The 15,079-nt window shown below is 38.0% G+C and overlaps 1 protein-coding gene across 4 annotated transcripts in view; it reads left to right on the forward strand.

The window, feature by feature from the left end:
• Positions 1 to 15,079, forward strand: part of SEC24D (SEC24 homolog D, COPII component) — a 110,246-nt gene that overhangs the window by 40,619 nt on the left and 54,548 nt on the right. For all 4 annotated transcript variants that reach the window (XM_022596445.3, XM_022596446.3, XM_089911292.1 and 1 more), the window contains one exon: positions 2,626 to 2,753. In XM_022596445.3, coding sequence (XP_022452153.2) covers positions 2,626 to 2,753 — 128 coding nt within the window. The remainder of the gene's footprint in view (positions 1 to 2,625; positions 2,754 to 15,079) is intronic.

A 15,079-nucleotide genomic window follows, 5' to 3' on the forward strand; every position in this document is an offset into this window, starting at 1 on the left:
AACTCACTCTAGGCAGCCCCCCTACCACACCCCCACTCCTCACTCCCCCATTCCACCAATTCTGTCTTCCAGGTCTCCACCACCCTCCACGTTGATAAATCCAGTGGTCATGTTGATCTGGAGGCACCGCCTGGCACAGATGCTCCTGCCTTTTCCTTGATGTACTTTCTTCACTTCACCTCCAGCACACCCAGACTCCCTTGTTTTTTCCCTTCTCAGTCCTTTAGCTGATTTCTCCTTTTCCTCTGGCTTCTTTATGTTAAGAGGACCAAGGGCTCAGTCCTCGGTCGTCTTCTCTTCTCTGGCCACCGTGGTTCCCTGAGCTGTTTTAATCTAGTTTTGTGGTTTCAAATACCATCTATATGCTAAGAACTCCCAAATGTGTTATCTCCAGCTCAGCTTTCAGCCCAACACCAAGACTCATGTATCTAATTGTTTACTCAGCATCACTGTTTGATTGCTTAATAGATTTCCCAAATGGACATGTCCAAACCCAGATTCCTGATCTCCACCCACACATCTGTTTAAAAAAAACCCGTTCCCTTCCTGCAGCATTTCTCTTTTCTGTTGGTGGCAACTTCATGCTTCTGATTCCTCAGGCCAAAAACTTTGGAGTCATCCCTAACCCTGTCCTTCGTCATAGCCCCCATCTTCACACCTCATACATCATGCCTATCAACAAGTAAGCCACTGTACCTTCAAAATATGTCCAGAATCTGCTGCTATCAGGCTGGTTCCCGCCGCCACCCTGTTTCTCACCTTGTTACTGCACAGCCTCCAAACTGGTCTTCCTGGTTCTCCTCCCTATTACAGTCCATCCTGAAAACCACAGGTAGAGTCAACCTAAGTCCGATCACAACACTTTTCTGCTCAAAGCTTGGCAGTGTCTCCCCATTTCATTCAGAGTACAAGCCAGAGGGTTGAAAAATGGTATCAAGCATCTAGCTAATCTGGCTTTTGTGACTTCTCTGAACTCCTCAACAGCTGCTGTGCCCCACTTACCCCACTGTCAGGCTCCTGACATTCCTCTACCAGGCCAGGCATGCCCTTGCCCCAGATACCTGCCAGATAAATCCCTTGCCACCTGGGAGTCTTTGCTCAAATGTTGCCTTGTGATGAAGACCAACTCTAACTATTTAAAATTGCGGTCTGCTTTCCACTATGGCACACCTTAACCAGAAATGCTTTTTTCATAGCATTTATCATCTTCTAAGGTCCTATATAATTTACTCATTTATTGAGTTTAATACTTATTGTCTGTGTCCTCTGCAAGAACATAAGCTCTGCAAGGAAGCACCTAATCTAAAACTTAGTAGACACTCAGTAAATATCTGATGTTCTTTTGCCAAAATATATTATAATTTAATTCAAAATTTATTTTAGATAAGTTATTCTGGTGATTTAAAAATATTCTTCATGTCATGGATAGAGTTTTAATTCTCACGTATGCCTTGAAAAAAATATTTGGTCAGGAAACCTAATGTGTTTTTTAAATAGATTAGGGTGTTTAAAAAATAATATTTCTATTTATTTATTTTTGCGGTACACGGGCCTCTCACTGTTGTGGCCTCTCCCGTTTCGGAGCACAGGCTCCGGACGCGCAGGCTCAGCGGCCATGGCTCATGGGCCCAGCCACTTCACGGCACGTGGGATCTTCCTGGACCGGGGCACGAACCCGTGTCCCCTGCATCAGCAGGCGGACTCTCAACCACTGCGCCACCAGGGAAGCCCATATTTCTATTATTTAGAATTTTCATTTCTAAATTGAATTTCAAGTTTAGAAAAAAAAAACTCATAGTCAAATGGAATCATATTTGACAAAGTATAACTTGCTGATGTGAAATGGCATACAAATACTTACCTTTCCCATAGCAGATGTATTTATTGATAGAAGAGGATGAAGAAGAAGTTTTATTATGTTTTGTACCTTTGCTTTATTTCTCCCATTGAATCTAAACACCTCTCAAGTCTCTGAGCATCTATATTAATACCCGGCTTCTGGAAAATAATAATAAGTTTAAAATCTCTTTTATATTTTTGCAGTAGAATGCAGAGTGTTTTATTTTACAAGAAACTACAGTGTGCTTAGACTATGGATTGTAAAGTTAGACAATACTACCTTTTTTGTAGAAATCATGAAGAAGTTTTACAAAGAAGACAATGCATTGTCTAGAAGTACCTTTATTTTTTTAATAAATTTTATTTATTTATTTATTTTTGGCTGCATTGGGTCTTCATTGCTGCACACGGGCTTTCTCTGGTTGCAGCGAGCAGGGGCTACGCTTCATTGCGGTGCGCATTTTTCATTGTGGTGGCTTCTCTTGTCATGGAGCACAGGCTTCAGTAGTTGTGGCACACGGGCTCAGTAGTTGTGGCTCGCAGGCTCAGTAGTTGTGGCTCGCAGGCTATAGAGCTCAGGCTCAGTAGTTGTGGCACACAGGTGTAGTCGCTCCGCAGCATGTGGGATCTTCCCAGACCAGGGCTTGAACCTGTGTCCCCTGCATTGGCATTCTTAACCACTGTGCCACCAGGGAAGTCCTAGAGGTACCTTTATAAGTATTTAAATATTATAGGGCAGATTTTTTTTCTAAGCTGATTTTAAGTATGCATCCTTGAATATTTCAGGCAATGCAAGTCCTCGATACATCCGTTGCACAACATACTGTTTCCCATGCACGTCAGATATGGCCAAGCAAGCTCAGATTCCATTAGCTGCCATCATCAAACCCTTTGCCACGATTCCCTCAAACGAGGTAAGTGATAAAAAAAAAATTCAGTAATTTATCAATTCCAGAATTTTTCTTTCATCATTATTTCCCTATGCATTATTCTGTATTGTAAACAGAAAGCGGGAGTATATATAATGTGAAAAACATGTAGTCATTCAATTCATTAAGAAAACAAAAATCTGACAAACTATGTTTTTTGGCATCCTGTATTCCAAACACTGATGGGCTAGGTCACTTTTTGGCTTAGTGTAACAATGCACATATATGGGAAATATGGACTATCACACAGTGACAAATACCCAAACCTCTTGTGAGACCCTTATGCCCTAGTTCAGGGCCCCAATATCTAGGTGCTCAGGTAAAGGAAGATGATAGAGCCTAAGGTCCTTGGTCTTACTACCACATCTGCTTTAATAATCACTGGGCCAAGATGCTCATAAACTCCTATTTAAAGTCAGCATGATTAGAAAGCATGAGGTAGATAAATCTGTATCTTTCAACTGGGGAAGATGTACCCAATTTATAGTTAATGGGGAAAAAAGACAAGAAGTGGTGTACATTTAAGATTTCTGATATTAGGATGCTGTTAGTGGATATTATGATCAGGGCATCTACTCTATGCAGCTGCCATTCCTCCTTTTGATGCCCCTGAGTGGTGGATACCCACATGCACACGGAGACAGGCACAAGGTACTATAGCAGAGCTGGTCAGATGGGAGGTGAAGAAAAGCCTTACTTCTGGCTGGAATTTCCTTACAGTGGTCCAGTAAGCTAGGCTGAACTGAATTCTTGATTCCTTTCGCTCACTAAAAGGCCGAAGCCTCAGATTCTCTTTGCAATTTAAACCTCAGCTTGGCTTTAGTGATCCTTTGAGGTCGCTGACCTAACGCACACCTAGAAGCACCTGAGCAAGAGGTAGAGCATCTCTAAGAATAGATTTGTACCCTTTCTTGGGCCAGTCACGCCAGCCGGGATGGGGGGTAAAGTGGCCTGGGATGGGGAGGGGGCCTGCTTTGTGTCCCCTCAGGGAGGGAAGAAAGAGTAGAGAGACAGTGTCCACGTGGCAGTGGCCTTTGAGATGTCCACTTACTCGTTTTATGAGTGTAGCAGAATGCTGCCATCTCTTCTTTTTGAGAGCATAGTGAACTGGGTTAGAGCTGGGCATAGAAGACAGACTGGGCTATTCCTAAAATCCAGTCTTACATGCAGTGTGGTCTCATAGTTGTAAATCAAGAATTACATTCAGTATTTACTTATTTTAGGCATGGTGTCTTCTATGATGGTCCCAGAAATTTAATGTAATGCTCATAAACTTCTCTTTAAAATCTCTGTACTTAATAAAGTGGACCAATATATAATGACAAAAAGATCCATGCTAAATAAGATATATGTGTTTTGAATACTAACTAGCTACTTTAACCAGATATTTTTCAACATTTTATTATGAAAGTGTGAACATACAGAAAATTTAAAAGAATTTTACAGTGAATGCCTATATACCTGCCACCTAGATTCTACCATTAACATTTAACTACACTTGTTTTATCACACATTGGCCCATCTGTCCATCAATTCATCTTTTTTATGCATTTCAAAATGAATTGCAGTTATAAGTATACTTCCCCGTAAATACTGCAGCATTCATATCATTAGCCAGGGTTTAATATTTGGTTATATATTATTTTTCCTTTTGCGACAAAATTCATTTACAATAAAAGGCACATATCTTAAACATTTTACTGAGTTTTGACAAATGCGTACACCTGTGTAATCCAAACCCCTGTCAAGATATGGCACATTACTGTCACCCTAGAAAGTTATCTCATGCCCCTTCCTCAGTCAGCCTCCCAGCCCTTCTCATAACCTCCCTTCTCTGACGACCATTGTTCTGATTTTTTTTTTCCCCACCATAGATTTGTTTTGCTTGTTCTAGGTCTTCATATAAATAGACTTACAGAGTCCACATTCTTTTGTGTAAGTTTCTCTCACCCAGCATCATGTTTTAAGGAGCCATCACGTTGTTGCCAGTTTCAGTGGTTTGTTCCTTTTTTATTGCTGAACAGTATTTCATTGTGTGGATATACCAGTTTGCTTATCTACTCTTTTACTGATGAACAGCTGGGCTATTTCTACTTTTTGGCTTTTGTGAATAAAGCAGCTTCTATAAATATTCTAATACAAGTCTTCCTGTGGATATGTATTCATTTCTCCTGGATTAATACCTGTGAGTAGATTGCTGGCTAATGGGGTACATGTTTATTTAGTTTTATAAGAAGCTGCCAGATCATTTTCCAAAGTGGTTATATGATTTTACAGTCCTTTCAACATGGTATCTGAGTTCCAGTTGCTCTACATCATCTCCAACCTTTGGTATTGTCTTTTTAATTTTGGCAGTTCTGATGGCTGTGTAGTAGTATCCATGAGAGATTTTTTTTTTTAATCTTGATCCTTTGAACAAAATTTAAAGTACTAGTGAATAGTATCACACCCACGTACATACCACCATCATTAACAAATATTAATATTTTGTCGTATTTGCTTAAGATCATTTTCTGAGAATTAAAACTTCATAGCTACATAGGATGTCTCCTCTAATCAGGCCATTCTTCTCTTCCCCCCCACTCCAGACACAGACACTAATGAATTTGATGTGTAATCCTTCCTACATGTGGATTTTATATATTGACTTCATATGCATGTATCCATAACAATATGTAGTATTTTTTGCTTTTTAATGAATCAGTTACTTTTAAATAAGTAAAATATAAACATTCAAAAGATGAAAAGAGTATACAATGAAAAAGGTCCATTCCTGGGCTTCCCTGGTGGCACAGTGGTTGAGAGTCCACCTGCTGATGCAGGGGACACAGGTTCGTGCCCCGGTCCGGGAGGATCCCACATGCCGCAGAGCGGCTGGGCCCGTGAGCCACGGCCGCTGAGCCTGCGCGTCCGGAGCCTGTGCTCTGCAGCGGGAGAGGCCTCAGCAGTGAGAGGCCCGCGTACCGCAAAAAAAAAAAAAAAAAAAGGTTCATTCCTACTCCACTCCCCACCCTTACAGACAATTTTTACCCATTCTTTGTGATTCCTCCTAGAAATAAATATGCATATACCACCATATCAATATCCATCCTTAAAAATAAATAAATATATAAATGATAGTATAGCACACACACCGTTTGGCCCTGTTCTTTTCTCAGTTAATATGACTGGCACTTCATTCATGTTGCTACCTACAGAGCGGCCTCATCCTTTGCAACAGCTGTGTAGTATGATATATTAGTAAGACAAACACTGTTGTAACTGTAGGTGTCAATTTTAAGTTACCTACAGATTTCAGAAATGTGAAAATTTAAGAACATGAATCCTAAAATTGAGGGAAATATGTTAACATAATGTACATGGGATTGCAGCAGATGTGCACGCTGTCTTACTCATTCCCACACTGTCTGAATCTTTCTACAGTGATTTTCTGTTATTTTCATAATCAGGAGAAGATGACAGTTCTACCCTGAAAGAAATCTAGGCAGCAACTTTATTGTTTATCAATATGGGATGTATGCTCCCCAGCAGGGTTAGCTTGAGTGCATCTTGTTCATGGCAATGAGTTTGCAGTTTTCACTACATGCTAGCAAAAAACCTCTCCTCCCTGCCCCCTCCCCACTAGACAGCTGACCTGGGTCATGCATGCAAGGAACAGAACAAAATTCAACGTTCTCCAGACCCCAAACCAGAATGTGTAACCACCCTCTTGTTATCACCATTTCATATTAACAATGAAATTATTCAGTAACGTTTCCTGAAAATGAAACCTTGTATTTAGTTTTTTGATTGAAAAAAGGTTTCAAACATTAGTCCAAACCTCCCCCTAAACGTATATACACATTCCATACACACACTGAATGTGTGTGCTTTCTATTTTCTGAAGTTGTTTGATCTAACCAAATAGCACCTTCTCACCAGCATAAGGTTTTCCCTTAGTGAAACTTATGCTGTATTTTAGTTTCTGTGCTTTCCAAAGTAATAAGTAGATGAGTTTAGAGTGATGGCTTATTTTCAGAATCTGACTTAGGCTGAAACTCTGCTTAAGCAAATAACACACTCTAGTCTTTTCATGTTACTATAGACCCTGTGTGCTGACCAGGTAAACGTATTTTCTCTATTCAGGCTCTCTCTACAGAAGCCTTTCCTTTTTTCTTAGACCTTCAAGAACAGGATTACTTAAAGATATATTTATGTATTATACCTATGAATATTTATATATATTTATGTATAATTAATTTATATATATTATATATATAATTGAGGTAAAATCAATGAACAAAATTGTAAGCTATTTAATGGATATACTGTATTTGAGAAGGATTACTATTTCTTATATAGCAGTGTGTCCTGGGTTGAATGAAGACATTCTCTATTTTAAAGAATACTTTACTTTTATTTGTTGAAATAGACTTAAAGGTGAAAAAAAAGAAATGTAAAAGGGATGCTAAAACACCAGGAAGAAGTTCCTAAAGGTTGTGCCCTCAAGAAAGTTGTCTCCCTCTTTGGGCATTTAACTGGACCTGAACGTGGAGAGCCGCTAGCATTAGGCAACCATCACTGCTCCTCTCTGCCACTGCCTGGATCAAAGTCTAGGTCACCAAGCATCTGGGCCTTCTTGACAGCTTCCCCTCTTGTGGTTTCCATGACACCTTTCTGGTGTATTTTTTCCTGCTTCACAAGCAGGGAACATTTTAGTTCCCTTTGTTGTCTTCCTGACATCTAATATTGGGGTTCATTAAGGCTTGGGGCCTCCTCTTTTCTCTCGCATACTCCCTGTCCCCCCAAGGACTAAGTATCATCTATAACAGCTACTAGAGTAGCTAGAGAGAATAATAGTAGTCAAAACTTATAGAGTACTCATTGAGCACGATTATAAGTTTTTAACTGTATTTATTTCATCCTCACATAAACCTATTTATTGTTCCATTTTAGATATAAGGAAACAGGCACAGAGTTAGATAACTCATTAAGGCCAATGGCTGCTAAGTAACAGAGCTAGGATTCCAAGCCAGGCAGTCAGAACCCGAGTCCCTAACTCTAAATCACTATGCTGTTGCTCCCTTATTCATTCATCCCTATATCTGTAACCCCGCATTCACATATCCAAATGCCTTTCTGAAATCTCTCCTTGGGTAACTCATAGACCCCTCAAACTTAACATGCTCAAAAGTGAATTTCTGATCTCTAGACCCTAAGCCTGTTCATACTCCACATATCCATAAATGGCATTATCATTTATTTAATTGTTCAAGCCCGAAGCTAAACAATTAGCGCTAATAATAGAAAATAAGGGGCATGCTGATTTTTGATATTTATAATCTATAATCAAGGAAATAAGTTTTAAAGTATGTTTCTTGAAAGTAAATGAATTACATGAATACTGCTATTCTCCCTGTGAGTAGCATTTTATTTTCCTCTAGAATAAATGGCTTGCTTATTTTTAGATATAGTAAAACTTTTCCTATAAGGAAAATCCAGATAAGGATTTTATTCCTTATCTGACTAATATTACCATCATTACTGCAATTTAAAAAAAGATATCCTTCAAGATATCCTGATATGGCATTGATCAAAAGGATTTATTTAGTACAGTTTTGTGTGTTTCTTTTTAAGTCAGTTCTGTTGTTTGACAGAACCTTTAAAGCATGTCATGGTGTTAGCAACGGACTATAAAAATAAACCTAGCCCAGGCAGTTACCATCTGAGAATGTTCCCTGTGAGCGTTTGCTTTGGAGATGTATGCTATTTCCAAGGGCATATCTGTGTCATCTTTGTTTAATATTTCATATTCCTTACCATAAATTTTAACTTTTTTTGGTATGTGTTTTATGTGAAACCCATTGCCATATTTAATATAATTAACTATGAGGTATTTATTCAGCAAAAGTAATCAGTTATCTTGTAAGCTCTTTTGCTTGGTAACCTGTGATTTTATTTTTGATGCCGTATTTTAAGACTGAGGTAGAAATGGTATAGATTTCCAGCACAAAGGATTGAAGATTATACTTAATTTTGCATTTTCTTCAAAATAGGAAATCTTTAGATTTTGGGCAAGTACATACATCATCTAATTATACATGAAATTAAATAATTTCACCTATAAACCAGATGGCAGAAGCTTTTACTCCATCTGTGAATAGATTCAGGAATATCTGTGTATTTTTTTTTTAGATTATAAACGGATATAACAGTCAAAGTAATTTCCTTCCTTATTGAATTAATTTAATCAGATAAATTTTTATCCAAGACTTTAAACTTCACTTGATTTATAATCCCCTACTTATTTTATAGGAACTGAGCTGGACTTTAGGAACATGGGAAAAAACAAGACCAGTTATTCTTGTCTAGAACGTATAGAAAATCTGCTGGGACAGAGCTAATTTTTGTACAGTGTGAAAAAGGCTGTAATGGAAATAATCTCATTCTTTGGAGTTTAGGTTCAGGGAAATTTTACATTAGTTATGACTTAATGAATAAAGAAGTTTGTACTGTTATTAAATACTGTTTAAATTATTTTTCTTTATGATTATTCATATTCTGATAGATTCGGTAGGTATGAAGAAGATGCCATTGTAAAGAAAAAGGGATGGATGTCAATGAACTGACAAATGAGGCTAACAAAAAGGGAAAAGACTGTAAGAGAATATACTAAACACCAACACATTATGTCCATATCCACCACCTGCAGAGAGCGTTGCTTGGTCATACACTTGACTTAGCCAATCTTGCTGGCATGAGTTGGCAGAGTTTAGGCAGAGTTTCCACTGCTGTTTAATGCATCAAAGGAAAAAAATTCTGCCTCACTGTAGTATTTTGTTTGTGTGTCAACAACTTTTTTAAAGGAAGATAGCTTGTGAAATGGTTGTTATCCGAGTTTTATAGGTATAGAAGTTCTACAGGTTCTGGGGCAATGAAAGTCACACAGCTAATAAGTAATGCTGCCGAAACTCGAGTTTCCAAATTCCGAGTTCTTTCAGCAACATCTATCTTGTCGAGGTTTTATTTGGTTAAACACATAAAATAGCATTCCTTTCTCTTGCTGGCAGTTGTTTTAGCAATGGGCCTCCTGTTTCTGCAAGCTTGTGAGTTATCTTGACATGTCCATCTTGACCTCTTTTCTTGACGTCTTTTGACTTCAAGCTGCTGCTTAGTACTCCTTGAAGGCAAAGACCATCCAGAGTCTGGCAGTGGGCTGGGCATACAGTAGAGGTTCTAGGCGAGTAAATGCATTCTTCTGAGGATTGGGTAGACATGACATTTAAAAGACAAAGACAGATCAAACTACAAAACAGTGGTTGATTTCTAGGTATTTTAGGCTTCTGACAAACTCTGTGGATAAAGAAAAAAATCATTTGAGAGATCATAGATATATTCTATCACATTAATGAGAGAGGTTATATTTCATTATAGAGCAGAACAGCTAAACAAGTAGGAAGAATTTTTGACCATATAAAGATATTTCAGAAACCAATAAAAATTGACTACTTTCTCCAAAGCACCATAGATAGTAATCAATAGGTGGAACACCTATTGGGTCAGGAGCCAGGAAATGACTGTAGGTCTCCGCTGTGCCTTGTATGGTGACCTTGGGCGCCATTCCCAAGAGGGAGAAGCCTGGCTCAGATGTTCTATAAATCTAGAAGGCTGCTAGTGTCTACTTTACTTTTCCACTCTTCATTGGACTTTCAGCGTGGATTACCATGTATTTGTTACACATCCTATGTGTTATTAGAAATATATGTGAATATGTTGTACAACCCAACCCAAAGGGGTTTCGTTTATATTATGCTTTTAGTATAAGAAATCTGTAGTATATTATTCACTTTAAAAAGCACATGAAGATTGTGAGACTATGCATTTTTTATATATAGCCCCAATTTAGCTAGCTTTAGTGATAAAAATGCTCTGAAATGAAACTGATTACTGCATAATATTGTGTCCTTTGAAGAACTTAAAGAAGACTTATATCTTAAATTATTTTAAAATGAAAGCTTCAAAAACCTGAATCTGTTTTTTAATATGTGCATTGTAGTCTTAAATTGTTTGCTTTAATGCAATATTTTAAAAGTATTAATATAAAAACTTGGAAAAATAAAATCTATGTACTCGTGTAGAAATAGAATTACGAATATAACACTTAAAATACTTAACGTATAGGGCTTCCCTGGTGGCGCAGTGGTTGAGAGTCCGCCTGCCGATGCAGGGGACACGGGTTCGTGCCCCAGTCCGGGAAGATCCCACATGCCGCGGAGCGGAGCGGCTGGGCCTGTGAGCCATGGCCGCTGAGCCTGCGCGTCCGGAGCCTGTGCTCCGCAGCGGGAGAGGCCACAACAGTGAGAGGCCCACGTACCGCAAAAAAAAAAAAAAAAAAAATGTATAAAGTTACTTTAGAAACTAAATCTTATCCCTTAAGGATTTTGGCCACTGTTTGTATAGTGCTATGAAAAAGTACTATGAAAAAGCTAGGCAGCTGAAGAACAGAATAATCCCTTTTTAGAATGGTGTTATAGCAGACATACAGGGAGAGTCACATTTGTCAGGTCAAAGGTTGTTAGAATTCTATTTTAAGTTACAATTTAGAATTTTAAATATACCAAGCTTATGTTTTCAATCACAGAATTATTCATGTAACTCTTTAGTTTTATTTTTTTAATTAAATGGAGAGTAACATCAGGAGAAACAAGAATGAAAAAGAAAGCATTCTTCCTTGGTTTAACTTTCAGTGAATCCAGGTGTGGGTTTTATGACCTTCACTGCCTGGCAATTGAGTATACAGCATCCATCACATAGGAGCCGAGAAGACCAGGCTCCCTGGATGTAGAATGCTGGGCATCTGTGAGGAGCCACCACAGGAGAGGAAGTATTTTAGAGCCTCTCACTATCATTTTCATCAATTCTAAGGCCCACATTTTCTCACATTTTAACATTTCTAAAAGAGAAATATATCTTCCTAACAGTGACTTCTTAGCATTGTGTCATGTTGAGTTGGAAGCTTTGATGAGATTTTAGAATCAGTGAAGTACACTATTTCTACACTGCTTCGTTATTACTAACTTCAGTCACATTTTATGGATATTTAGGTAATACAAGAACTTAACATTTCTGCAGTTGATGTGTCTCCTCAGTGCTCAAGTATACGAAAGTCAAAATTTTAAAGGTTTTTATTTGAAAGTTTCCTAAGCAACAAGTTCTCACTGAATAAAAGGCTAAAAAAAATTAATAAAGTCATATTTTTAAGGATGGAAGGAAGAGAAAGCCCTATGCAAACCTGTAATTTGAAATTGTTTCATGAAATGTTTGAAAATAGCACCCAAGTTTGTCTGATGCACAAGTGATTTGGGGACCATTTCTTTGTCAGGAATTGAACGTCATGTGGGTAAGGTGGTACAGGCAGGAATTTGAGCGTCAATTGAAGTTGGGTGCACAAATTGACTACCACTTCTAGCAGTATGACCTTGAAAATTTTTACTTAACTTTTTTGAACCTCATTTCTCATAAAATTATAATACCACTTAACTCTTAGTTGTTTAAAAATAAAATAAACTGGTATGAGAAATATCTTTATCATTAGTTATGATTATTTGCTGTACCATATAAATTCCTGTTAGGAAAATTTAATTTGATCCAACAATCATTGATTTGGGGTTTCTACTATGTGCAAGGAAGAGAAGTATGAAAACTACAGTAATTTAGATTTACCGGAAGTGTATACATCTAAGAGAGGTATTATCATACCCCTTCAGTGATTCTAGCTACATATCTTACATAAGAAGAAGGAGGAAACTGATGTGGATGCCACAATTTATATCCATATAAAAGGGAAAGAGCTACTCATTTACGTTTTTCAAAAAATGTTGCATGGTCTCTGTCATTTGATACTACATCACTATTTTCTATTTTTACTATTCAAATGATAAACACCCACCGTTATATAAACATTTCTATAGCTTTTGTTTTTTCATAAGGTGCTTCATGGACATTTGCTGGAATAATTTTCTCTCCATCTCCCACACAGTGTCCTGTCCTTTTAGCCTAGTTAATTACTATTCACCTTTTAGATTTCAGTTCAAGGTCACCTCCTCCGGATAGCTTTCCAGGATACCCCACATTATACTCCCTGGAGCTCTCCTAATACTATGTATCACCGTTTGCAATTTTGTATTTGTGTATTTGATTCCTGTCTTTCTCCCACTAGGTTCTATGAGGGTAAGGACCACCTGTAATTTTTCCTCACTATTTTATTCCCAAGACCTAAAACAGTTCCTGGAAAACCTTTGTGTTAAATCAATATTTAACATGATAGTTTCATTCCACAATATCATTTGTATTTGGAAGTAAATTAGACTTTTGAGGCCAAGTAATTTGATGAGATTTTTGCATAGAGATCTATGCTGAAACACTTATTGAGCATGTACTTTATGTAAAAATGCTGCATTTGCTACTGAACAAGTTCCAAGGTAATTTAAAAAGGAACTGACAGGGCTTCCCTGTTGGCGCAGTGGTTGAGAGTCCGCCTGCCGATGCAGGGGACACGGGTTCGTGCCCCGGTTCAGGAGGATCCCACATGCCGCGGAGCGGCTGGGCCCGTGAGCCATGGCCACTGAGCCTGTGCTCCGCAACGGGAGAGGCCACAACAGTGAGAGGCCCGCGTACCGCAAAAAAAAAAAAAAAAAAAAAAAAGGGAACTGACAATCCAGGAGCCAAGTTGTGCTGACTAGGGCAATAGTTGCTTAAAGAATTTCCTGGACAGTAAAATTCTTCATACGTTTAGCTTAGGTTTCACTTTATTCTCCCGCCCAGTATTTGTTTCTTTCCATATCATCTCACTATAAAGTGAAGATATACTGTGTGTGTGTGTGTGTGTGTGTGTGTGTGTGTATTTATGAGAGGGGGGGAGGATATATGGACATACATGTTTAAAAAAAGATTAAAATCTTTAAAATATTATTTGGGAAAATAAGAGCACCTTTGACTTTCTTGAACAATATGTCTGCAAAATACAGGTAAAACAGAAGAGCCATAATGATGAACTCTAGTGTATGTAGATATCATGGAACTCATCCACCACAAAGTTCACTCTTTTAAAAAAAATAATTAAGTAATTAATTTTTGGGTGCGTTGGGCCTTCGTTGCTGCGCGTGGGCTTTCTCTAGTTGCAGTGAACAGGGGTTACTCTTCGTTGAAGTTTGTGGGCTTCTCACTGCAGTGGCTTCTCTTGTTGCAGAGCATGGGCTCTAGGTGCGCAGGCTTCAGTAGTTGCAGCACGTGGGCTCAGTAGTTGTGGCTCGTGGGTTCTAGAGCGCAGGCTCAGTAGTTGTGGCGCACGGGCTTAGTTGCTCCACGGCATGTGGGATCTTCCCGGACCAGGGCTCAAACCCGTGTCCCCTGCATTGGCAGGCAGATTCTTAACCACTGCACCACCAGGGAAGTCCCAAGTTCACTCTTCTTAATCCAGAACTGAACTACCAAGGTAAATTGATGTATATCATAGTCTTTAACATGAGCATGAGATTTAAGTTTATTTTTGTTTACTATATTCCATACTGTCTTCTCCTCCACAGTTTAAAAAGTTTTGAAAAACTCTTTTATATAAGTACTTCAAACATTAGTTTTGTCTGCATTTCTCCTTTTCCTGTAGAAAAAGGATAGAAAATTTATTAGCTCATATTTATCGATTTTTATTATTTATTTGATAAATTTAAAAGTCATCTTTCCTCTCCTTCCAGCTCATTATTGATATATAATAAATATATAAATGTGTTTATTTCTCTAGATGCTTTCAAATTGGTCACACACATTTTTTAAATTAAAAATTTCTTCTCAACTTTTTTTAAAACCCTGTTTTCAAGTCTTACCTCCCAATGTCTTTGGTCTATTTGCCAAGATCAAATTAACTCACAAAAGATAATTTGCTGCATTACTTGGAAGTGGCCTGGCCAGTGCATGGGGCTGTCCACCAGGGATGGTGACCTTGATAGCACATAGGACTGCATGAATCTTAGAGTCCTGTATTTTTTTCCCACTCTAAAAGCAATTCATATAAAAAGCTTGGATAAATGTGTAGCTTCTGTAGGTGTCAACTCTGAAAAGGGAAATAGTAATTTGACTTTTCTGATATCCTTATTTACAGAATCAGTTTTATAATCACATGAATTTTTAGGAATTTTTCAGTTGTTTTGTACAACATAATCTGGGCAATAATACATTGTTTTGTGATATGATGAGCAGTGTCCATTTTTATGAAGGATTACTAATTTACTTACTCTATTTCAACAAGAATTTTTTTTCTTTTTTTATTGAAGTATAGT

The sequence above is a fragment of the Delphinapterus leucas genome, chromosome 5 (genome assembly GCF_059928025.1).
Source record: "Delphinapterus leucas isolate spDelLeu-1000000601 "Yukka" chromosome 5, BTC_Dleu_Yukka2, whole genome shotgun sequence".
Classification (NCBI taxonomy): domain Eukaryota; kingdom Metazoa; phylum Chordata; class Mammalia; order Artiodactyla; family Monodontidae; genus Delphinapterus; species Delphinapterus leucas.